Source organism: Podarcis gaigeae (assembly GCF_964106915.1).
Source record: "Podarcis gaigeae genome assembly, chromosome: 14".
NCBI classification, from domain to species: Eukaryota; Metazoa; Chordata; class Lepidosauria; order Squamata; family Lacertidae; genus Podarcis; species Podarcis gaigeae.
This window is the reverse complement of record NC_139690.1, coordinates 18982363-19008747: the sequence shown is the minus strand read 5'-3', so window position 1 is coordinate 19008747 and position 26385 is coordinate 18982363. Positions and strand designations below refer to the sequence as shown.

At 45.7% G+C, this 26385-nt stretch overlaps 1 protein-coding gene across 8 annotated transcripts; it reads right to left on the bottom strand.

The window, feature by feature from the left end:
• Window positions 1-737: 737 nt before the first annotated feature.
• Window positions 738-23629, bottom strand: DET1 (DET1 partner of COP1 E3 ubiquitin ligase). 8 transcript variants are annotated; one of them, XM_083712689.1, is made up of 5 exons: window positions 23382-23619; window positions 18796-19970; window positions 13496-13686; window positions 9103-9294; window positions 738-3953 (listed from the first exon to the last, which is right to left on the bottom strand). In XM_083712689.1, the coding sequence occupies exons 2-5, from the start codon at window positions 19876-19878 to the stop codon at window positions 3764-3766; spliced, it is 1656 nt and encodes a 551-aa protein (XP_083568815.1). In that variant the 5' UTR covers window positions 19879-19970; window positions 23382-23619; the 3' UTR covers window positions 738-3763. The 8 variants fall into 8 exon arrangements, with proteins under 8 accessions (XP_083568815.1, XP_083568816.1, XP_083568813.1 ...); XM_083712690.1 differs by lacking the exon at window positions 23382-23619 and adding an exon at window positions 21224-21775 and having other exon boundaries at window positions 18796-20079; XM_083712687.1 differs by lacking the exon at window positions 23382-23619 and adding an exon at window positions 21666-21765.
• Window positions 23630-26385: the final 2756 nt, after the last annotated feature.

Below are 26385 nucleotides of genomic sequence, written 5' to 3'. Positions count from 1 at the left end.
CGAAATGGACTTTCGGCTTCCCAAAAAGTTCGCAAACCGGAACACTTACTTCCGGGTTTGCGGCGTTCAGGAGCCAATTTGTTTGGGAGCCAAGCCGTTCAGGAACCAAGGTACCACTGTACAGTCATTCTGCAGCTAGCCTTTAAGATGACAGCAGACAAGTGTAGAGAAATCAAGTGACATACATTTGTGAACACACATAATCCTGTCCCATGTCAGAAATGTGCTTTTTGGAGCACTTGGGAGTCAGCATGGTATTGGTTAAGAATTTCAGACTAGGACCAACAAAATCAGAGTTCAAATGGTTTTAAGGCATGATGAGTGGATGCTATGAAGACTGATGAGTGATCTTTGGTCAGTCATTCTCTCCAGCCTAATCTAAGCTTTTCTTATGAAAATGGATGCTGACCCCGCTTAGATGCAAGCAGGACAGAGATGGGACTAAAGAAACTTGTGTGTCCCTGTTATGTCTAGCTTTACCCTTAGAGTTCATGTGTCTGAATGCTATAGAAAAACACGTTCCTGGAACCTCTGCAAAAGGTTCTGGAATAAGCATAGGCAAACTCGGCCCTCCAGATGTTTTGAGACTACAGTTCCCATCATCCCTGACCACTGGTCCTGTTAGCTAGGGATCATGGGAGTTGTAGTCCCAAAACGTCTGGATGGCTGAGTTTGCCTATGTCTGTTCTGGAACCTCTGCAAAATGTATGTAAAAGCAAAGAGAAGGCAAAGCCATATTAAAAAATAGAATTCCAGTTTATTTTGCTTTTAACTTTGCACAGGTAACAAATTCACACCCTATCCCTGGTGGAAACAAAAATATCAGGTGTAAATATTATCCGTTTGGGTTTCCTAAAGACATCAAAGGGGAGGAAGAACATACATTGTTGCAGATAATACAGTGATAGGCTCTGCCCTGCTGCACTGTGATGCCCACCTCCCTTTAGCACACACTCCCAATACTTCATAGCTGTGAACACAGGATCACAGAGTTGGAAGGCACCACAAGGGTCATCTAGTCCAGCCCCCTGCAATGCAGGAACCTTTTGCTCAATGTGGGGCTCGAACCCACGACCTTGAGATCAAGAGTCTCATGCTCTACCAACTGAGCTATGCCAGGTCTTATGTGCAGCACTTTTCAGTAAGATAAATCTATCAATGGTTGCTAGCCAAAAAGGTTATGTTCTACCTCCACCGCTGGAGGCAGTATGCCTCTGAATACTGCCGAATGCTGTTGTGCTCAGGTCCTGCTTGTGGGCTTCTGAAAACAGGGATGCTAGACACATCCATTCTTTGTCTCCGGAAACTAAGGCCCAAGGATGTCGATTGCAAGACACTTTGTTCCACAGAAGCAAAGAGAATCTTATAAAGCTAAACAGCTTTCGGGGTGAACAGTGCGAGATTGACCCTGCTCAAAAGGACCTTCCAGGACCAAGACAGCAGAAAGTTGCCTATTGCAAATAAGAGTCGTATCTCAGTGGCAGAGCATCAGCTTTGCATGCAGAAGGTCCCAGGTTCAACTGAAAGCATTTCTAGGTCAGCCTGGGAGAGAACCTTGCCTGACACAAGCAGAACCACTGCCTGTCACTGTAGACAATACTCGGCTAGGTGGACCAATGGTCTGACTTGATACAAGGCAGGTTCCTAGGTCAGAGTTAAGATATTGCTCTGTGATGCTCATTTAGATCTCATGGGAATTCACCCAGACCTCCCAAGGTCCAAATGTGCACAGTTGTTGCACCTACTCACAGCAGTGGGAAAGTGCAATGAGAGAGTGAGATGCACAGTGCTTTCCCCTCCATTGGGAATGCCCCCCAAAGATACTCCATTAGAGGCTTTGCTTCCTGATGAGAACTGGCAAGGTGCAACCAAGGCTGATCCTCAGACAGCTGGACCGAGACCTAAATTACGGAGCTGTGAATTTTGGGTGGGTGTCCAAAAATGTGCCGATCATTCAATGTGGCTGGAGGGAAGATGGCTCTTTGTCTTGACCAATGGATCAGGCTGGGCCATGTCTGTACTGTGGTCTCCAGTGACCAGCGCAAGTTAACAAGGCAATCCCTTTGTGCCTGTGATAGACATGGACAGCCACTATGCAGCTGAAACAACATGAAGGCCTACCTTTTGCTTTTCCAGTTATTTACAAAATTAAATCCCACCTGAGCGCCGCAAGGCATGTCCCTCCCCTTTAATGTTTTATTTCCAAAAATATTATATACTATTTAATTGTGGGGGGAAATACCACAAACTGGCTTGCAAAGAGAATACTCCTTGTTTACTCCCTTTGGGTGGGCAGATTTAGGCAGCATTATGGCAAAGGGAGAACAGAATGTGGGTAGCAAGAAGATAAAAAGCAAACTTCTCTCTCTTTTTCTTTCTAAAAAACAAATAAATTCTTGACTAGAGTAGAAAGACCCTGGAGATGTGAAGACTGAGGAAAAACAAGGGGGGAAATGGAAATATTGGAGTGGGATGGGAAGAAGAGGGACAGGGATGTTTTCTCCCTTGAGAACCTATTTTTTCACACAGAAGAACAGGACATTTTGAGGAACCATGAAAAGCAGCTCCATTGAAATGTGTTTATTTTTTTTTAAAAAAATGAAATGCTTTTTAAGGCAAGGTTTTATATATTTATGTGTAAGCCAATCTACAGCAGGGATGGGAAATTTGTGGGCCTTCAGACTCTCAGCACCCCTAGCTGGCATTGGCAATGGTCAGGGTTGATGGGAGTTGTAGTCCAAACCTAAAATATACTGTAGTGATAAATGACAACACTCAAATCCAGAAGCATTTCTGCAACTAGAGGGTGCTGCTATCTTCATGAGAGGACCATACACTTTATTTTGTTTACTTTACTACAAAATTTGTGGTTCTTATTTTCAACTTTTATTCCCCCTCCCCCCTACTTCTCAGGTGGCAAAAAAGTAAGATACATGTGCATAAAGTACAGCAGTTTGCATCTCTCTCTAGAATTGGGTATATCTGCAACTTTGCTTGCACAAAACTAAGGCATTTTTATACTTTTGAGTCTGCAATCCTACGCTTTGTTTACCTGGGAGTTAGCGTCACTAAAGAGTGGGACATATACTTCTGAGTAAATATGCATAGGGCTGTCCTATCAATTTCATAAATACGCCACATGATATAGCTTTGTGTGCCAAGTTACGAATTATGCATTTTATGTTGTTAAAGCAGTAAAAATACATTCGGGTTTCATAAGAAAATAAATATTGCATATATTTCAAATGTCCTCAAAAATTACGCCACCCTCTCCCTGAAAAACAACACACACATTACATTTTTCCAGAGCTTTAACATTTCCATAAATTTTACACCTCTACTCTGAAGCGATGAACTCTGATCCCACTGTTACAAGACTGCAGTGCGGGAAGAGGGAGAGAAGGAAAGACTAAAATCTTTGGTGTTAAAAGGAAATGGTTCCTCTGTTGTATTTTGCTCACGTAGCAATGCCAATCTTTTTAAAAAACAAAACAATGTGAGGCATTATTGGAGCAGAAGTAATTTACAAGATAATCTGTTTGCTTATTGAGAATGGCAGAAGGGCTGAAAGTCTGAGAAACATGAGGAAAACGATGACTTCATCTGTACTCAGGCAACGCATCAAAGCCGCACACTGTTAGATGAGATGCACATCACTCCTCTAAAGCCGTTTGGTTTCCTAGAGCATGAATGTTTAGCTTTGGTGTGCTTCTGACAAAATGCGTACACTCAGTGCCCATGGCGACCATAAGGGGAAAGTGTGCTACGTGCAGCTGTGTCTCATATGGAAGTTTACAACGTATTCTGCATTAGTCCGCTGCACCGAAATAGCAAAGGGCTCGAAAGGGTGGAAGGTGAATGCAACCAGGCGTCGGACGGTGTGATTGATGGGCCGACCCAGGAGTCCCGCTTGGATTTCAAACTTTAGAAGCCCGGAATCTCGGGCATAGAACCTGCAAGGGAGACAGACAGACAGACAATGATGCTCATAGGCCAGTCTTAACTACATGAATCTGAGTAAGAGGAAATCTACTGTGACTGAGCAGGCAAAGAAAGATGCCATGTTGTTTTGACTAGTGATAAAAAGAAAAAGCGGGCATTACGACAGAATTGCGAGAAAGTTCTCATAAATGCAGTTCGGAAGAAGTCAAGGCTAGCTTTTCAGAAAATGAACTGTAAGGGGCCTAAATGGCATTATGGGTTAGCTAGTGAATGGCCCATGAAATGGTGGAAACCTATGATGAATGAGACCATAAAGACGGGCTGCAGCAGGGCGAGCGCAGATTGATGCTCCCCTCCCGACAGCTAGCAGTTCTGTATCCTTTTGTTCCTTGGTCTGCAGAGCCTAACAGTCTTTGCTGTTTGGTTGCCAGGCATTCAAACATGTTTGAAATGAGAGGAGCATTAAGAGGCCCATCTTGCCAACCTGATGCCCACGGGAAACGTACAAGCAGAACCTTGAAGACTCAATAAGAACTGAGCAAACTCAGTAAACTCAGTAGACACAGAATGCTGTCTGATTTGGGGTTGTGAGGGTGAGAGGCAGGATGGGGCAGAAAACCAGAGCGAGTGGGTGGAGGAATTCAGCAGAGTAATTTGGAAAAGGCATGGCATTCTACACTGAAACATGCTGCGGAAGGTCCCACTTATTATTATGCCAGAAGATGTGGTGATAACTACAATGGGAAAGTCTCATAAGGCAGTCCATTCCATACCTTGTAGGAATTAGGTCTTTATGGCAGCAACTAACCTCTGGAACTGCCTCTTTCTACATAGCAGGCAGGCACCCATCTCAGTTGCCTTTTTGGCCCGTAGTGGAGATCTTCCTTTCTCAACAAATCTTTGAAGTGGATGTCTTTATCCCAGTCTATATCTGCACTGGATTTGTCCCACGTTGCCCTTTACAGGTGGAATTGTTTTAATTGTTGCTGTTTTTTACTGTGAAATTGCTTTGAGGCACTTTACAGGAAGCAATTCATAGAAAAAGAAACCAAAGAAAGGAAGAGCTGGGTTTCTGTGGCAGACGCTGCAGTTTATTCCTTGGCAGATGAAATCAGTGCAGAAAGTGCTCCCCAAAGGTAGAAAGTTTGAAAATTGCAGCTGTACAATATAAGCAAAAGGCAGAGGCCAACCATGTCCTGGGGGAGTTGCAGCTGCAACTGCAACGAGTTGCTTCTCCCCTGCTTTCAGCTCAACATGTCTCCCTCCTATAGAAGCGGGCACCATGTGCTTCCCCCAGCAGGATGTTGGCTCCTGGGCCAACCACTTCAGCTACTGAATGGGACCAAGGATGCTCTTTCAATAGGTAGACACCCCTCCAGGTTTGGATAAGGCAGCCAGCTGAATTCCTCACATTCTCTCTGCATTGCCATTGTTCGTTCTCTCTGTGTCTCCTCTTGAAAGCCCCAGCTAGCCTGACAATTAAAGGAAACAGACTGGGTGGAAGAGCAACAATCTTGATAGCTGCCTTTCTAAAGGGTTTCCTCCTCCACAGGAGCAGCCTTCTGAACTGGGGGTGGCGGGGAGAGAAGGGGGGGAGGGAGAAGAGAAAAGGAAGTGGAGCTAGTGTTGTTTCCACCCCCCTCCCATGTAAAGCATGGGTCTGCTGCCTGCTCCTCTCATTCCAATTCAGGGCAATTTACCATACTCAAGAAGAACGCCCTGTAATCTCCAAGATGGGCTCCGTATTTTTAAATCTATTTTTGAAGAGTGCTCTGCAATCAGAGGCCATTTCCACAGACTCACATGCGGTGGTTAAATTAGATGCTGAAATGCAAGATGCGTGTCAATAAGAACAGTAATATTGAGCATCTCCCCCACCCCACCCCCAAGCCAATTGTTAAGAAAATGGAAAGTTGTTTTGCTTCTTAAAAGAAATTCTCCCAAGTAGGTTGCCTATTAAACTTTCCTTTACGTCTCCCAAGCTTTCTAACGGTGACAGTGGCTGAAGACGGGGAAGCCACACCATTGCTTGGGCCCCTATTCCCTCTGTGCCCCCCCCCCCAAAGCTTCATCCTTGAGCTAGGGAACTCCTGAAAAACACTTCAAGTGGGGCAGTCTGGGAGGCGCCAGAATCTCTCCAGTCATCCCACCACCTGGCACAGGTGTTAGAAGAAGCAAAAATTGGTTGTTCTGCCAGCTGCAGCCTGGTATAAGAGAAACACTGTGTGGTCGTGGGAGGGCAGGGGGAGAAACCCATGGAGCAATCCCACAATGCAGAAGAGCAAGAACAGCAGCAATTCTTTTTGTGGAGGAAAAAGGGGGGGGGCAGGCAGGCAGGAGCCGAGTGTGTGATGGGAGAGGGTACAAAGCTGCCAGCCTGTTAATTTGATTAACTGGCCCCCGTGAAGGGGCCGAGATGGCACAGCTGAAGGCAAAAGGTTGACGCTGGCATACTGGTGATGTTGTCATCACAGCCCACCAGCATCAAGAGCGTGCAAAAGAAAAAAGAGTAGATTCAGGCAAGCTTAAAGTGGCCAGGGATAAGTTTCTCCCTCTCTCCTAACTACATCTTGGTGATATCCAACAAAAGTGAATGCTGGCATATGCAGGTCAGGTGAAAGAAAGTGGTGGTGGGGGGTGTTTCACATACAGCATAGTTAAAACTAAGGAATTTGTTGCCACAAGAACAAATGATGGCCATCAACTTGGATGGCCTTAAAAGAAGATTGGACAAATCCATGGAGGACAAGACTATCAATGTCCACTAGCCACGATGGCTTTGTTCTCCCTCGGCTGTGGGAGGAAGAATGTCCCTGAGCTGCGGCGAATCATAGGTGGGGAAAGGGCTATGATGCTCAGGTCCATGGGCTTCTGGTTGGCCACTGTGAGAACTGGGTGCTGAATGGGACTGGGCTTTGGCCCAATTCAGCAGGGCTCTTTTTATGTCAGTTTCTCACTCACTCATGAGCACGACAGTAGCTCCCCTGAAGTCTGCTGTTGCCTGTGGGCCCTACTTTTCTGGCTCCCAGGACGCATTTGGTTGGCCTCCGGGGGGAAACAGGATGCCTGGTGAGATGATCTTTGGTGTGATGCAGCTGGGCTCTTCCTATGTCCTGTGTCTGGAATTTTCATCACCCGTTTGAAGCTCCATTAGAATGCACGTCTTTAATGCTCAAGTTAAAGCTGAAAGGGTGGAATTCATCCTCTTTGCAAACATGTTTCATTTGGGATCGTCCCTCCAAAGAGGAATGCCTTGAGAAGTATTATACATCCCCTTCAGTTTGGGCCAGTCACTCTTCCTGTCGGTATAACTCCCTGAGGACCAGAAGGTCCCAGGATTAATCTCTAGAATCTCTAGAGTCGAAATGTTTCTTTAGCAGCACCTCCAGGATCTAGGGAGAGCTGAAGCCAGTAAGAACAGGCAGTACTGGGCTAGGCGAGAATAAAGCAACTCCACAGCTCAGGAGTAGCAGACAGGCTTCTCAAGTTCGATCGCCAGCATCTCAAGGTTACAAAGGTAGGAAAGACCTCTGCAAGAGACGTCTGGAGAGCCATTCTCAGTCTGTGTAGACTATTCTGGGCTAGCTGGATCTGTCATGTGTTCACAGCTGTTAATTTAAGGGAAATCCACAAGCAAATCCTAATTTAGAGGCATCAGCCAAGTCAGCTGATTTTGGGGTACCGTGAAAGGGCAGCAATACCAACCAATTATGTAGCAATTGATCATTACTACTGAGAGTACCCCATCTGTAAATTCTGTCTCAGGCACCAAACTAGCTTGGTTAGGCAAGTCTCTCAAAGACTGAGGGTGCATTTTTCTGTCTCCTATCTGCCCCTCCAACTGAAGGTTCTTCTGTGTGGTCAGCAACTCCCGAAGACACAAGAACCACTCAAGAGCTCCAAAATGTTACATATTGCCTCTAGCCCTATACAACACCAGCTGACAAACTATGTGAAAATGGCTAACTGCTTTGTTTACAGAAGCTCATTAGTGAGAATATCTGCATTTTGTCGGGAGAAAAAATATGTTGCCACCTACAGCCCGGTGGAGCCTTCCTATAGCATCAAGGACAGCAGCAGAAAAACAAGCTGAAAAGTAAGATGGGATGACTCATATACATTAAGTGCTCTTATGACTGGGAGGCACACTGAACAGGGTTAGATGGTTCAAACACTCCCCCAAAACTGCAGAGAGAGCAAAGGAGGCACTACCATATCGTGGGCAGGAAGGAAATCAATTTGATAAAAATTCCCAAAGAATTCATTGGATGGCTTTCAAACCACTATCCACCTCTCCAGATCACAGAGTGTGGTTGGGGACATGGGAACTCCTGTATGCAGGTCACATCTGGCCAAAATCTCATATTGCCCTCTGGGGGGCCCAGTTGTCCAGGGGAGCAGAAAGGGCCTTGATGTCCTCTGCAAGGCATTTGAGTGGGAAATGTCTCGGTAGACTTGTGTTCCCAACAAATATGCAAAAAGCAGCCTATGCATTTTGCAACTGCATGCATGAAGTTTTGGGGATGCAATTGCATTTTTTAAATCTGAAAATTTATGGAGCTGCAAGGCAGAGCTTGCAGTTCAGATGCGCGCTGACTTTATTTACATGCTTCTGTTGAGATGACTGAGTGGTGGTTGCTGATTTTCCTTTTGCACAGAGGGTGCTGGAAAACTCTCTTTCTTTTCAAGCGTTATAAAAAATAAAATCTATGAAGAAAAATGGGAGGTGAAACGAGTGGCTTTTCTAAGGATGCCTCTGTTTCCATGGGAAATAGCTTTGTGGGTATGTTGGCGCATAATTCTGTGTGTGTTAAGGGAGTGTTTGTGTGTGGGTTTGACCCTGCTCACTTTGGGAATGTGGCCCTGGGCAATTTTCCCAGGGCCACATTCCCAAAGCCCAAAAAAACATTATCCTACCCACCCAAGAGAGTCTGGGTAAGAGGAGGGAATCACTGCTGGCATGGGTGAGTAACAATGGTTCTTAGAAGACACCTAGCAGCATCACAACAAGCAACATCCGAATGTAAGAAAAGTGAAAGCTAGATCAGACTAAGGCTCATGTAAGCCAGCAGCCAGCCTTCCCCTTCACAACGCGCTAGATACACAAAGGTCTTGTGTACTAGACCTAAACATGGACCGTCATGGGGGCACGCCACATACCTGATAGGGTGGTCCCCACACGTCTTGGGGCGCTCCATGACAGACACCCACTTGTCGTCGTAACTGAAGAGGGAGAGGTCGAGGTAGGGGCTGCCACTGTAGGACTGAGCGCTGATGGGAAGCTGCCCCAGCAGCCGCCGCACGGCTTCCGTGTGCCCACCGTACTTTGCATTCACAATGGTGTCCTTGAATCTGAAGGCAACAGGCAGGTTGGCGGTATAGAGATGAAAGGCACGAAACAAAAATCACCACCACCCACAACGCTAAGTCTTAGCCTTGGAAGAAGCAGAGATAGAAAGATACAAAAGGAAGGGAGGGATCCATGTTTCAATGGAGCACATCCCTGCTACATCAAGCTAAAAATATCTGAGGAAGCAGCAATGAGAAGAACCTCTGCCCAAGGCAATAGAAAGCTGCTGCCAGTTGCTGTACAGAGCACTGTCGCATCCAAACCATACATTTAAAGAAATATGATGCCCCTTTGACAGCCCTGGCTTCCCCCAAAGAATCCTGGGGACTGCAGTTTCTTCAGAGTGCTTAGAGCAGGGGCCAGCAAGGTTTATCTTGCCTGGGCCGGATCAGTCCCACGGAGATCCCTCTGTGGACCAGATCGCATGCGCATGATTTTCAGTGTCTGCATGTGCACAGATGCAATTTTTGGCATCTGCGTCTGTGCAGATGCAATTTTGGGTACCACAGAAGTGAGTTCCTGCGCCGTGCTGCTTTAGCGCAGCACATGAGCAGGCAACTCGGTTTGGAGGCGGCTCGGGGCCGGTCAAACGACCTCCGTGGGCCACTTCTGGCCTATGGCTCTTAGGTTGCTGACCACTGGCTTAGAGTTTATAGAAGACCCCTTGCTGAGCCACAATTCCCAGCACTTCTACTGCAATTTCAAGGATTTCTTTTTTGGCGTGTGTGTGTGAAAAGCTAGCAGTTTCATATGCCAGTTACAGTGGTACCTTGGTTGTCGAACTGAATCCATTCTGGGAGTCCCTTCAACTCCCAAAACAGTTCAAAAACCAAGACGCGGCTTCCAATTGGCTGCAGAAGTGTCTTGCACTCAAGTGGAAGATGCGCCAGACGTTCGGCTTCCAAAAAATGCTTGCAAACTGGAACACTTACTTCCAGGTTTGTGGCATTCGGGAGCCAATTTGTTCGAGAACAAAGGTAAGCCGTTCGAGAACAAAGGTAAGACTGTATAGCAGGAGTTGGGGACCCTGTGACTCTCTAGATGCTGTTAGACTCCCAAGTCCCAGCAGCCCCAGTCTGCAAAGCCAATGGTCAGGGATGATGGAAGATGTAATCCAACAACATCTGGCGAGCCAAGGATTCCCCACTCCAGAGTTACACAGTATTTTTTTGCTGACAAACCATCTGCATTTTAAGCAGCAATTGTTTGGTGCAACTGCGTTCAAAGTGTGCTCGTTCACTGGAAGCACATTATGGGGTCCTCAGTGAGAAGATGAGCGATGGAGGAGAAGCTTCCCTGAAAGACAGTGAGCCTATCCTTACGGATCGTTCCCCTGCAACAGCTAGCCACAGCTGTACTACTCTGGCCAAGTTCTAAGGTGCAGACTCACTTTACACAGGGCAACAGTAAGACTCAACATGTTCAGGCAGGACGCCAAACAAAATGAGTGGGAGTCCTAGAGCACTGTCCAAAATCCTCTGCTACAGACCTGAGGTTCCATGTCAAAGCAGATGTCTCCTTGGAGGGACCCCAACAGATAAAATCAATGTAGAAGGAGGTTCCTGATGCTACCGCATGAGCCAATCACTTAAATGCATATGCATTCAATTTAGGTGCCTTTTTTAGATTGCTTCTTCACAACAAGATAAAAGCACATAAAAAAGCAGCACAGCCACTGCACATTGTTGAAAGGAGAAGCAACCTTTAATATATTCTTTAGCAGATTCCATTAAAGTAACACATGCAAACCAAAGCAATTTTTAAAGAAATCCTAAGAGCTAGCAAAAATGAGGTCCTGCACCTATGATGGTAGCATACAAGAGTCAGAGGATTACTCTGCAGACTTGCTGAAGGCAGAGTCAAGTTTGGATACTTGAGGAAGGTTCACTCCCCTTCTGACTGGCTATCATTATTGCACCCCCCTAAAAGTTTGATCCTGCCTCCAGAAGAAGAGCTGAACCTTGCTAGTATGCTCCACTCTGATGAGAATGAGATCAAAGACCTGTCATCAACCCACAGCTTTACTGATCAACACTGACACCCACCAATTAATCAACTGAAGCTTTAGTTGATTAATCTAACAGTCAAAGATTTCAGCCTTGCAATAATTAAAAGCCTTTATAACGAACGGGCTACCTTATTCCCCTTAAACAGCACTCATAGTTTGCTTTCTGGAGATAGCCTTGAATTTAACGGATACAGATTGGCTCCTTCCCAGGTTCAAGAGCCCCTAAGCTACATAATATGGCAGAAACTAGAAATGTGGGAGGAAAGAGATGGATTAGGAACTCATCAAATTAATACAGGTTTTCTCTAAGAGCTACAGATGGCTCCTCCAAGGTTGAAGGATGATGGGGAAATCCATCCTAAGATGTTGTTTAGATTATGTAAAGGTGAGGGACAGGCAGGTGGAGGCAAAGAAGACCTTGTTCTTGTTGAGCTGCCTAGAAAATGCTTTCCAGTACACAGTCTAAAGTAGTTTTCTTGCCTTGGAGATAGAAGAGAGTGTTTATGCTCTCGTCACTGGACTCAAGTGTACAATTCACAAATAATCATTATTTGCCTTGTTGTGCCGTATGCATGGACTTTGCTGGCTCTCATGCCACCCACCCAGCTAGAACATCTCTCTTCCAGGATCCCTTTGGTATACTCCATTCTTCCTCAAGCCAGACAAAGGGCCATAATAATGCAGTGGTTAGAGCAGAGGCTGGCAGAAAGTAGATCTGCTAGTCCTCTGGGCGATCTGCAGGACAGCAGGAGTTTCCCAATAGTTGAACAATAGTGTGTGTGTTTGTGTATGGCATGGCTGGCCGTTTGCTAATTGCTTCTGTCTCAGCCTCAGTGTTCCTCACTTGTAAAACAGGAGTCTTAATTGGTTCCCTTTGATCTCATATTTGTGTAGTTCTGCTGTCTGATTTTATTCTAATCCACCCTCCCCCCTCAAATCTACAGAGTTGCTATAAAATAACAAAACAGGTCAACACCAGTCATGTTAAGCAATTATCATAAAGCAATTCTAAGCATAAAACGAACCTTTTAAAAGTAATTCATATACAATGTAAAAGGCAGCAGGTGAAACATATAATCGGCAACAGGCCACAACTCATCCAAAAGCGTGAATAAAAATATTAATCTTAAACTGGCACTAAAGCCAAGTAGAGTTGGCACCAGATGCATCTTCGTGGGGAGGGCATTCCAGAGGCAGGGATGCACCACAGAGAAGACCATTTCCCACATCACCACACCTTCCACTTCACCTGGCAGTGCAACCACAAGAGGGCCTGCCACGCTGACCTTTAAGCCTGGACAGGTTGGTACAGAAAACAGTATTGTGGCCCAAGTCATTCAGGGGGTCCTGTGTCAATGTTAACACTGTGAACTGAGCTCAGAAACACACAGGCAACCTGTTCAGGCTCTTTGGAACTAGTGCCATGTGGTCCCAATGGGTTGTGTCACTCAGCCAGCAACATTCTGGATGAGCTGCAGTTTCCAGACAGTCTTCAAGAACAGCCCCAAGTAGTGTATGTTACAGTTATCCAGTCAGGTGTTTTTGTGCTACAGTTAATAAGTAATTAGTAAGTAATTTTCAGTTGCATATGCATGTTATCCCAATATTTGCCTCTTGGGGTACAGGAGGTAATCAGCTCCACCCTAGGCCACCATTTGCCCATGGCTCCACTCCCGTTGTACACACTATGGTTCTGGTTGAGGGACCTCAGTCTAGTAAAAAGCAACAATGAACAAACCCTTGCCTCTGCCATGAACTTACAAGCTGGGTAACCCAGCACCCCCAGCCTCACTTTCCTCAATATGAGGACAAACTACTGGCTTACCCTATAAGGCTGTTTAAGGATGACTGATAATGTATGTAAAGCACTTGGAACATGTTAAAGCACTACATTGAGGGTATCTAATGTGTTGACATACTACAACTCCCATTATCCCTGACCACTGGCCACATTAGTTGGGGTAATGGGAGCTGGAGTCCAGCAACATCTGGGGGGCACCATGCTGGTTATCCCAGTAGTACATAAATGCTTGCTGTCATCATCATCATTCCTATTATACCCATGTACACCAATGGCACTATAGCAATAAATTTAGTTGAGCCAGAGAGCTCGATATGAAGCCAGTTCTTAGCCTCTCCAGCTTCACTGGATTTGCAAACTGACTGGGCAACCATGCACGGTCCAAAGGGCTCACCGGCGTTGGATCTGCCTGGCGAAATTGTTGCTTGAGGCCGAGCAGGGGAACTGGACCGCCTCGCTGTGCAGTGTGGCATTCCGGAAAAGGTCACAGAAGTTCTCAAAGAGTTCCAGCAGCTCGTCCGATGTGTTCTCAAATACAGCAATCACCTCGGTGGTCACCATGTTGTACACAACAAAAAACGAAGGCTGAGCAGGAGGAAGCAGAATTGACGTCAGCCAGCTGAGCCCAGGTGGAAGACACAAAGGCCATGTTAAGTGAGCAACTTGCACCACCAAGCCATTAAACCAACCAAGATACGATGCTGTTTTGTGGCTGGATGGGAGGATTCTGCATTTCACCTGCCAAGTTCATTGTAACTTCCAGCCATCACAATGGGCGACAGATTAACTATGCTATTAACTACCGTCAAATTATTAACAAAGCAATGTGAAATTCCTCCAACTCTTGTTTTGTTTATTTCAAACTGGACACATCAATGTTGCTGTTTCCTTTCTCTGCCAAACATGAAATGTTTTTTCAGAGTGGCAGATTTAATTTTAGCTCCTGCTGCGAAGTGATTTTTAAGCCAGGTGGTGGCTGGCAATGAATTATTTTCCCCTGTATATGCAGAAAGGTGAGAGTTGGTAGGCTTTATTTGGGGAGGGGCTGGGGGGGACACTTATTTTCTTTTCCTGTCTTAATATTTCCAACATGCCGAGAGGAACCTTTTAAAGCGCATTGTGCTCCACTGTTGCCTGTAAATGGTGTACCCTTCAGGGTCCCCCGCTGCTGGGGAAATGAAAGACTGAGCGCCATTAACTATTTCTTTTGAATTACTTGCGTTCTTATCCAAGAATGTCCAAAAGCTGCATTTTGGTTTTGCAATCAGTCACCTAGGTACTTGTGAAGAAATCTTTCCCTAGGTAACATGCTATGGACAAAAGATCAGGTCTATGTTTATTTCTGCATGTCTACAGACCGATTACTCAAGTCTGCACTGAGTTTGGCATCTCCAGAATCCTTGCATCCCCTTTTCTTTTTATAAAGGAAAAGTTTCAAGTCCATGAAAAGTCATGGAGGGGGAAGGAATGCAGCTTGCTGTTATAGCCACCATGCCAGGGTCAATTGCCTGCTACTGGCAATCTAAGCCCTACCCTCCACATTCTCTCTTGCTGTTTCTCTGCTACTCCAATCCCTGTCAAAGAGGGGGGGGGGGGGTTGCAGGGAGGTGGAGAGTGAAATCCTGAAAGCACCATCTAGCTTTCCTAGACCAGCATATTCAACCTTTAGTGGAACCAGTGACATCTCAGATATAATACAACAGATCAGGTATGGGGAACTTTTGACCCTCTAGATATTGCTGAACTGAAACACTGATAAGTCTTTGGCCATGCCTGATATGGAGGATGGGAGTTGTACTTCAACAACACCTGAAGGCTCAAAGGTTCCCCACCCTTACAATAGGTGCTTGCAACTTTTGTTCGACCAAATTTCATTTAGCACTCTTTATCATAATAAATGTGAAAGACCACTAATGGATCCCACACAACAACTAAGACCAACACTTCACATTGATTACTCAACAAAATGAATCTGGAAGTGCCCAAGAACCCTATTGATTTCCCCTTGGGAAAACTCTAATCTTGCAGGGAAGTGCTAGGTCCAACCCAGATGCAGCTTATTGACCTCAAAAAGGCAGGATTCTGGAGAGTGCAGAAGAAGCCCCAATAAATACCTCTCCCTTCTTTCCTGGAAAACCACAACTTTTTCAGACAGCTTATTCCATTGATTCTAAAGGCCCCTACATCCCAACATTGAGCCTACCCATAAGTTGCTTCTTGTCCTGTGTATAACAGAGCTCACATTCTCCAATAGCCTTTCCAACATATATGTTAACTTTAATCAGCATGCGCTTCCATTAGCAATTTTAATCTGGTATCCACATTACATATATCCAGACCCTTTTAAGTCCTTTCCACCACACCCCACAGCTTGCATACTAGACTTTGTCTCATTCTTGCAATATTCCTATGAATCCTTACACAAAGCCAGTCCTGGCAACCAGTACTATACACAGCAGCAGAGATATTAATTGATCTCAGTAGAGTTGTAGGTTGAAAAAAGAAAGTGACAACTCCACGCGAAGCATTGTGGCTAAAGAGGCATTTGAACCCATGTCTCAGCCTAACCATGACCAGTGCACCATACCAGCCCTCTCTCTAAGAGAAAAAGTTGTATACCAAGAACTGAGGGCCTTTTGTGACTCATTGCCACACTACTAACTTGCATTCATCTTGCAGGCCTATGCACACTTTACCAGGGAGCAAGCCACATAGCACTTACTTCCAGGTAAAGGTGGACAAAATCAGACTGTATGGTTGTCATTCATGGAAACTCTTACACCAGTCATTTATCTGAAAAGGTTAATCAATGGACTCAACGGTCAAATTTAACGACTGAAGAGCAAGGTGATTGACTGCAAGATAACAACCCAAATTGATCAACCAGCACAAAGATCAACCTTTTCAATCCCCTGACCCATTTTAAAGTCTAACCACAGGCCTACTTTCAATGTCCATGTTTCCCTGTGTCCACTTTTCTTCCTCCTCTCTCACTCGCTGCCCTTCTCCTCTCCCTGTCTCTTAAAAACACTTCAGTAAAAAAGTAAAAGAAAATGGTCTATCTGCTGGGACCCATTGCACAACTGAGTGAGTGACAACCAAACTAATGACTAATGAACCTAAGCTCCTAAGCCCTTATAACAGATCGTAAAATGATAGAACCATGGTAATCAATGAAGCAACTGTTAAAGGTAGCACTTTAAAACAATTTTAGCAGGAGTTTAAACCAGAGATTAAAGAGAGAACAGTGCTGGTGCTAAGCCAACCTCCCTGGAAAATGAATTGCACAAGTGGGGTGCCACAAGGCCCTGAGAAAGCCCAGCCATGGCCCAGCCTACCAGATGTTAGGTTGACAAGAAGACAGTGTTCCTCAACCTTAGGTCCCCAGATGTTGCTAGCTTCCAAATCAAATCATGCTCAGCCAGCTTAACCAATGGCCAGGGATGGTGGGGACCCCAAGATTTATTTATTTTTAAAGTCTTAAGTCTCAGTGGCAAACAACCACATGGTGCAATTCTGTTCTGCGTTTATTTTCTTACATTTATACCCCACCTTCCATCCATCGTGGGACCCAAAGCAGCATACATGTGGCTCCCAGGTGGTTATGCACCCACCACTGCACAAACCCAGACCTGCATAGCTTCTGCAAGGTGGCAGCCCCATGTACCCTCAGATCATGCCCTATATTAGAACGTTTATGCTGCCATTTGACTTGCAGCTAATAAAAGTTTCTTAGCTCCACTGACATCTTTCCACTTTGCAACCTACTGCAGTTCTGTTTCATGTTGTATCCCTCATCGCTCATTGTGCATAGGTGAGGGTATGAAGAAAGGGTTCTGAAGACAGTATCAGTGCTGAGCAGGTTGATGTGGGGGAACAGACCCCATCCCCAGACACCTGGGTCTCAGGTCATGTAGGGCTTGAAACACAAGCTCCAGAACTTTGATTTGTGCTTGGAAATGGAAAAAGGACCCTCGTGCAACTATTCCAACAGGCAGCAAAGACTGGAGTAGCCAGAAAGGACTGTAATTCAGTGGCAGAGTATGTGTTTTGCATAAAGAAGGTCCAAGGTTCATTCCCCAGCCTCACCAGGTAGAACTGGTAGAGACTCCTGCTAGAAACCAGCCTCTGCCAGTCAGTGTAGATCTAACTCAGTGTTGAGTTAGATGGGCCAATGGTCAGACTTGGCCTAAGTAGCTTTGTATGTTTCTGTGAAGCACTGTTTCAACCCATTCTTGGCTTGCCTGGGAAGGGAAAAAAGAGCTCCAGATGAATCAAAGTAACAGGCCATCAATCTTGCCTAATGGAAGGAGAGGCATGACTCACAATTGGCTGGGGTGATTTAAAGTAATAATAATAAAGGAGCAAGGGGGGGGGAATCAAAATTTTAACCTTTCTACACGAATCAACATCACAAACAGGAAAGGAAAGGAAACTAAAAACAGCCCAACCCAGCAGCATGAACATGCATGCCTCCTTTCTTCAGCTGTTTCCAACTGTGTTTAATAGTACAGGGCTCTTGCTCCATTTTGGAAAGGAAGCTGCTGCAGATTTCATAAGAGACAATCGTGAAAGAGTCACCATCAGAATGCTACAACATAGGCTCCCCAGCTGAGTGGTTGCAATGAGAAGCCACATTTTTATAGGTAGCCTTTTTGTCTAAAAAGCAAGGTACAAATGTTTTCACTAAATAATATATACGATTGCAGGTTTTTCCCCTTTTCAGAGACTAGTGAAATTTACATTTGAGGACACTATTTCCTTTAGTTCCAGCAGCCAAACAGTATCACTTGGTCCATATAGGATTCAAGTTTATATGTTTCTAGAACCTTTGTTCAATAGCGTTCAGGGACACAATGGTAAATATAAATACACACACACACACAACACTGCCATTGAAGCAAAGTGAAGAGATGCAATAGGAACAGGGCTCCAGGAATATGAATTATATTGAGTGCAGGTTAAATGACAACTTTAATATAAATTCTTGTAACTGAAGGAAGGAGAAATGTCATTTTTATTTCAAATATTCTGGACTGGTTCTAAGGATTAGGAACCTGACTAGAAACTTGACTATATAAAATACAGCAGCTGGAAGGATAAGCAACATGGGAGGGCTATTGCCTTTGTCCCTGGATGCTTCCCAGAAGCATCTTGCCAGCTACTATTGGAAAGAGGATGGTGGAATAGAATGACCCTCAACCTGATCCAGGAGCTCTCTCCTTGTTAGGGAAAGGTAAAGGGACCCCTGACCATTAGGTCCATTCATGGCCGACTCTGGGGTTGCGGCGCTCATCTCGCTTTATTGGCTTCCGGGTCATGTGGCCAGCATAATTAAGCCTCTTCTGGTGAACCAGAGCAGAGCATGGAAATGCCGTTTACCTTCCCGCCAGAGCGGTACCTATTTATCTACTTGCACTTTGACGTGCTTTCGAACTGCTAGGTTGGCAGGAGCAGGGACCAAGCAACGGGAGCGCACCCTGTCGTGGGGAATCGAACCGCCGACCTTCTAATCGGCAATTCCTAGGCTCTGTGGTTTAACCCACAGCGCCACCCACGTCTCTCTCCTTGTTACTCACACACAAAAACTCAAAACAGCATGCTGACAGAAAGCCTGGTCGACAGGATTTCTAAGAACAATAGCAGAGTTTCAATATCCTGCCAGAATAGCTCCCACAAAGGTGAGCTCCATACCTGTGAAGGGTCTGTCACCCGTAACGTGACCACGTCTTCACTTGTGTATTTGATGAAGAGATGGTTCTCATCCAAGAGCTGCATCTTCCACATGCGAAGCTGCCTCAGCTGGTCAAAATACTGGAAGAACCTCCTTTTAGCTATAGCACTCCCATCCTGTTCTGCCCTTCGCCACAAGTAGACCAGCAGCCTGTGCTTCAGAGAATTTATGAACGGTTCTTTGTATGGGTTTGCCATGCCTGTCTGAGAATCCCGCTGAACCTCTGGATAGACAGCAGAGAGTGTGAGGAGGTCGTCTTCATAGCAAAAGCGGCCTATGGTTCGTACATCAATAAAGGTGCCCTCAGGTGTTACCTGAAATACATGGATGGTTTGCTGCTGTACAGACAGAATGGCCAGGATATTTTTATATAAGTAGAGCCCTTGGTTGTGGGACAATATGACTTTATCACATTTGAACGTCCTGGTATCACAAAGCCTGCCTGTGTGAAGGTCTATGATGTGCAAAGAGTAATCTTCCAAAGGTGACCTGGGGTTAGGTGTCACTGATTCACTGTTGCGGTAAACCTCAAAAAAGGGAGGGTGGGGCTCCTCAGGCAAATAGGCAGCAGAGCCAACAATGACATAGCGACAATCATCTGTGAACAAGCTACATTCACGGTTCAAGTGCTCGCCATTAGAGGCCACGTTGGTAATGTGAAGGAGGACAAAGAAACGTTCAAAGAGTCGCCCACGGATGTTGATGGACCGCTGGTCATTGCCGTTAGCCAAGATCTCCCCATCGTAGCCCTGGAGGAGGTCCTCTGCTGCCTGACACCCTTGATATTCATAGATCTCCAGTGAAGTCTGATCTGAGGAGAAGGCAATGAAGTACCTGCCATCAGGGGAGAACTTCCGTAAGAAGCAGGGTGGTTTTTCAACATTGACCACGGTAAAATTGGGGAAGACATTTTGGTGGAAGATGCGCACCTGGTGCCAGTGGGTGCCAGTCTTGCCAGAGGTGATCCTTCGACGTTCTAGACGGTAGATGACGTTCTGGTTCTGGATCCGACGAGGCCTGATAGTTGGGGCCTCAGGATCCATAATATCTTCAAGTGGAAAAAGTCCCAGGGTGGCTAGAATCTGACAGAGTCAAAAGGCATATCATGCTGTCCAAGAAAAGAAGGGTGTGGTTGCTGTGAGAATCAAATTGTAGAGAGATCAAAGGAAATAGAAGTCAGTGTTAGATTCACACACATCTCTTTAAGAATAAATATATCATGGTTCATATAACAACAACAAATACTATAGGTAAATCTAGTATGTCAAATGGGGTGAGGTAGGACTCTGGCCCATGAAAGCCTATGCAACAATACCTCTGTTAGCTTAAAAGTGGCACAACACTCTGTCCCATAGATGGAAAACCTATGGCTCTTGAGATGTGGCTGGACTCCAAATCTCATCAGTTCCAGCAAGCACAGCCAATGGTCTGGGATAATGGGATTTGTAGCCACATCTCAAAGTTCCCCATCAGTGTTCTGTCCAGTTCTTTGTATTGAGTGCCAAAGGAATGTCTGCCTACCCACTGACCAGCAGCTGTTTACATGTATTCAATATACAAAGCCTGAAGAGGATACCTGGGCTTTAACAGAACACATATGAGAACTGAGCATTGCCTTATTCTTTGTGGGAAAGACATAATTGTAACAATACATTTGTTGAAAACATTTAAAATTTTGCAAGAAGGAATTGGCGAGTAAGAAAACTCCTTCCCACTTCAATATTTCTATGCACTCTTGCAGTAAAGTAACAGATGATCTGGCCCAACAGAACAGCTAGGGAGCTATATCTATTAATAGTGTCTCAGGAAATATGAGCTGAAATGAAACATGAAGATTCTCTGGCGTGACATGTATGCATCATGAAAATGAATGCCTATTATACAACAAAACGTACTCTAGAAACAACAGCAGCACAGAACCAAATTACAATCATTCTAACATATTATACTAGAAACAAGCTTTAACAAAAAATATCTTCATGGTACCATGCTGAGATGCTGAGGTTAGAATTGACAGCAAAACTGCAGAAGCATGGGTTTCCAGTGCTTTCCAGAGTTCAGGGCTCCCTCTTTTACAACTTTATCTTTGCATTGACCACTAGGGAAAGGATTAGGCTGAGTCCAGTGAGTGGCCCAAGGTCACCCAGCCAGATTCAGAGTTCAATGGGGATTTAAATCCTGGTCACCTGGGTCCAAGTCCAAATACTCTTATCTGGTGTTCCCCAAAGATCTGACAGAAAAGTGTGCCTTGGTAGAACTAAATGTGTGTGTGTGTGTAGCATTTATGAAAATAGCCATAGCACCGTGGCAGTGCACATACTTTGAATTCAGAGTCCCAGACTCAAACACTCACATCTGAAGATAGGTTTGGAAAGATCTGTCTGCAACCTTGGTGAACCAATGGCTGAGGACAGCCAAGCCTGCACAGAGACAGTGGGCATCCTCCTCCTCCTCTTCCTCCACGGGTAGCTGTGTGACTTCTGGGAACTTTCAACCATCAGATTTATGAATTGTTTTAAAAGGGGGGCACCCTCGACACGATACTGGCTAAATTGCTCAAAGATGGTCTTTCAAAGGGATTTCTAGATGCTGCTTCCCCGGGTAGTCACTGAACGTTTCAACTTCCTTGCTATTTTGGGCAGGTGCGGACCCGAGGCCACGGCGAGGGGAGCAGCGCGAACTCTCTCCTCCAAGCCAACCCTTCCCGCCCCCAAACTCGGGCTTCCGCGGGTGCGACGGAAGGGTCGAGCAGGGAGAGGTCCCGCCTCGCCGCTTGCCACCCAGGCCTCCCCTGACGGGGGAAGAACAGCAGCCCGCCTCCACAACTCACTCCGCGGAGGCCGCCGCCATGTTTCCGCCGAAGAAAGAGGAGGAGTGGGGGTGAGTGACGTCATGCACTACCAACGAGTCCCCATAGCCTACCGCACCGCGAGCGGAAGGAGCGTAGCCGCGGTAAATCAAAGACTTACCCGGGAACCACCGAGCGACAAGCGTCAGAGGACAGAGTGTCGACCGCCCTGGTTTAGTTTTTGGCGGCTGCTGTTCTCTGTATTTCCGCAGCGGCCCCTGGCGGACGGAGGTCGCGAGGGTGGCGCCTCGGTACCCCGCTGTCTCCGCCTTCTCCCGCTTGGCTGCCATGGCAACCGCATCCTCGCCTAAGGCGGCGCCATGGCAACCAACTTCCTAGGAGGGAGGGCTCCTCGCGGCAAACGTGGAGCATCCCTCTCTCTTCCCCATGTCGACTTAGTAACGTCTGCTCTGCCATACCCTGGCAGGGGGCATGAGCACCACCATCTTCTCCACTGACGTGGCCACCATCAAAGCTGGGGCTGCCTACGGTACCCGCCCCATAAAGGAGCCTTTGGGGGGCCATTTCTGCCCCACCTCCCGGTGCAGCATGGGGAGGAGGAAGCCTGATGCCAATCCCCCCCAGGTTGCCATGCCAACTGCTCTCACCAGTTGGGTGCCTTGCCACAGCCTAGTAGGGTGCCATGGCAACCTTAGGTACCATGGCAACGTCTCTCCCCACAACCAACCACAAAGCACACACATCTCCACAAACAGGTCATGAGGGCAACAATGACTCTACCGCACCCCAAAAAAGGCACTGGGGCACCCCAGACACACAGTGGGACTACTACTAACCCGGTGGGAGCCTCCAGGAACTGTGACAACTTGTTTCCCCGGAAAAGCTTCAGCATGCATGTCAGAAATAATTTCTGATGTCCAAATGTCGTCCCTGTGGGAACAGTACAAAAACTGATTTTCTCCCTCAGGATGAAAAAATACATACTTACATATCTTCTGAGAGGCCCCTGGCGTTGAAGCTTGAGAGAATACACAGACTATTCTATTTTCCACTGAGGAAACTCCTAAACAAATACTGCAAGCTCTTTGCACTGCAAAAATTTGGGGGGCTTGTTCTAAGGCAAGAGTGGGCAACTTCAGGCCCAGGGCCAAATGCAGCCCTCGGGGCTTGAATATCTGGTCCTCTCCCTAGCCACACCTTTCACCAGTCCTGCTTTGCATTCTCCTCAGGTGTTTTTTCTGCTGGCTGGACTATGTCCTTGAACTCAGCTAATGCCTCTTACTTGTCTAGATGGAAGGAGAAAGGGGAGTGTAGAAACTGGCTTACTGTAAAACGTCCACACATTGCTTTGGCTACTTTTGCCTCTGGCCACACCTGCCACTGGTATGTGCCCCCCACCCAGAAGGCTGCACTGCAGGAAATGTAGCCCTCAAACTGAAACAGGTTACCCATCCCTCTTCTAAGGTGTGCACACTGCCTTCACATGGGGCATTGAACTGACGTCTTGGGCCCCATTATTGTTCCACCTGTTTGTACCCTGGGACATACCCAACACTGTGTATCACAGGGAAATTGTAAGCTGAGGATGGTAAGCTGCCTTTTCACTTCCCTGTCTTGACCAGTGTTATCTTGAGAAGTCCTTGTTTAGTTTTCTGGGAACTCCAGGGTTCCTGGAAGTGGAACACAGTTTGAAAACCATGTTGACCCTTGCTTCTGGATAGATCTGTTTTTACTAACCATTTGAGTTGTTGGGCAGTTGCCCCTTTTGTCGTCGCTGCGGCTTTGTGATGGGAAACATAGCTTCAGTTCTATCGGCTGAACATCTTCCAGTTCTTAAAAGAATGAAATAGCCTTGGCCATGGCCAAATTTTAGACCTTAACAAACAGCACCCATTCCAAAGGCGTATAGTAACTGGCAATGTAAGCAATACATTATATCCATGATAGAGAGCCTGTGGTCTGCCAGATGGTGACACAGAGAGGAGCAGAGAGAAAATATGATGGCACAGTGAGTGTTAGCCAAACAGGTTACTGATTACCAATTACTGTTTTTTATATATTTTAAGAATTTTTTGTGGTTGAAATGCCTGACCGAACTAAAATGGTATGCTTATCCAGTTGTCAGTTACCACCAGTAGTGGTAACAAGAGACAAGGACATATAATGCCTTTTCAATGCTTTATTCACACTTTGATTAATACAGTTCTCATATGGAATACATTACTTCAATGTACACAACCTATGCTAAAAATAATCCAACATATTAAACAAACAGTACTGAATGCTCCTCAAAGCCCCAATACTTGCCATTTTAGGGGTTTGCTCCTCCCTTTCTTGCTCTGGGAATCTCCCACCCTTTTGCTACCATATGGCATACAAGAGACTTGTGCCCAACTTGTGTTTTCCCCAATGTGTCAAGTCTTCATACTATCTTGTTTTGACTAAATGTATGACTAAACTTGTTTTTTTACTATTTAATTTGTTTTTCTATCACCCTTCTACATATCTTTCCACTAGCAGCCCTAATATCTTTCCTGTTTCCTGCTGTCATCTAATCATAAATGGCCATGCTTCAGTTGACCTGACCCATCCCAACTATTTCATCATCTATATCCTTAACTTACCCCACAATTACGGTACTTTCGCTGGAAGCCTTTCCCATAGCTGGCATCTTTCTAATATCATTTTTAAAGGCTTCCTATCAAAAGCATATTTCTGAAGTCTTTCTTTTGAAGTCCTCCCTAATATCATGCATATGAAGCATCACAATGGATCAGTTACCCTCTCAAAAGCTGCTAAGGACTTTCTTGATGGCTTTTGCAAACAACATGACCCAGCACTCCTCAATCAAAGATGGCCACATGTTCTTGATTAACAGAGCTTCAAGTTCATCTGCTAGTCTTTTATCTGTCTGATTTTCTTCTTAATCCAGCATGTTAGGGAAATAAAGGCTATAATGATTCCTATTTCAAGGACACAAATCAAAATCACTCAGGGAGAATGGTGTGGTGTGCGCGTGCACACACACCAATACACACACACACACACACACACACACACACACAGAGTGTTCTATGCAATCTTGTAAATTCTGCCCACTTTTGGTTCTGGCCCTACCTACTGCATGTGCCCTCCGCCCCCCCCCCCAAGTATCCCCAAGGGAATGTGGCCCTCAGCAGAAAAGAAAATGTTCCCCTAGCATTGCATAGGCTACAAAGGCTTTTACAAACAGTTCTTACAAACTGCTCCACCCGTGCACATGCAGGTGATGGAATATAAGAGCTACTACACGTGCATGATATCATTTTGGATATTTTTCTATTTAAGTGGTCAATAAACACTTGCAGAGGGTGAGAAAAGAAGTATCTCTGATTCTGTGCTTTTGAATAGGCATATATTCCCCAGAATCAAGCACCATCCACTTAGGAAAATATTGCTTTCATGATTTGTCTAGTTAGACAAATTGCAGGAAAAAAGACTGTTATCCAAATAGGCATGCTGAACCAAAGGATCGGGATATGGTGTTTAGGGTACAATCCTATGCTCCAGATACGGCAGCTGGGGAACTTTAGGATCTGGAAGAAGCTGCTACACTGGTGTATCCAGAGATATGCCTCTACTAGGGAAAATACACCAGTGCAATTTCAGAAATAAAGCAGCTGAATGTTACACCTGCATATCCTTACCACTCAGGCAGTTCTGCTGTGAAGGACCCAAAACAGTGGTAATGTGTGTGATAGGAACATAGGAAGCTGCCTTGTACCGTTGAGTCATTGGTCCATCTAGCTCAGTATTGTCCACTCTGACTGGCAGCAGCTCTTCAAGATTTCAGACTATGGTCTCTCCCATAGAGAGCAGAGCCAAGCAGAGACACAGCCCTTCCCAGTCAAATCCAGGCTGTGCTCTAGACTCTTCCAACAAGGCCCTACAATGGCATTATGTTCTGCTGCACTGTTGCAGTGGGACAGGGTTGGGCACAAATGGAGCACCACTGTTTAGTGGACAGCCAATAACATCACTTCCCAGGGCACACCTCTGAGTCCACCAGAACTCTTCAACAGACTGCATGTTAAACAAAGCAGAAGAGGCACGCATGCAGGGGTGTGGTTTGGAGGCTGACTTGGAGCTGAAGCCACAATGTCTTCATTGGTCAAAAATTCAAAATGACCTACAACACTTGGGTGTGTGTGTTAAGGATCTGGACAACTGGCTAGAAAAGGTTAATCACTGCTGGTCTAAAGCTCTCCAAGAAATGCTTCGCTGCAATATTTGGGCCATTTTAAAAGAGATGTGATCTGGACTTAGAATCATAGAATAGAATCATAGAATCATAGAGCTGGAAGAGACCACAAGGGCCATCGAGTCCAACCCCCTGCCAAGCAGTCTCCAAAATTTATAATGCTTGTGATTCATGTAGACTATTGGGATTTCATGCCTTGTGAAAACAGAACAGCAAAAGCCACTTTGCTGTCTGTTCTGTCAACAGATCGAGATTTTCATAAGTTTGGGAATAAGTGTTGCAACTTGAATTCTTCTTTCAGTGCTTGGGAAATGTGTTTTAGTGGGAGGTTAGACAAATCAATATCCCTGCTGTTTCCTGAGTGTTTGGATCCAACTTACAACTCCATGAGTTCCCCTGCATTGACTGAAAGTAGCTGAAATCAAAGAGTTCCATTTTTTGAATGTTATGAAATAAGACAACCATGGGACCCAGTATGGTGTTAGCAACCCTAGGAACAAC

Excerpts from the sequence above, each read along its gene's own strand:
- DET1 (XM_083712685.1), bottom strand. The coding sequence starts at position 19,878 with ATGGATCCTGAGGCCCCAACTATCAGGCCTCGTCGGATCCAGAACCAG. Across the intron at positions 9,295-13,495 it reads GCCAGGCAGATCCAACGCCG|ATTCAAGGACACCATTGTGA; the intron begins GTGAGCCCTTTG and ends TGTTGCCTTCAG. Across the intron at positions 5,415-9,102 it reads TGTGGGGACCACCCTATCAG|GCTAGCTGGGGCTTTCAAGA; the intron begins GTATGTGGCGTG and ends TTTAATTGTCAG.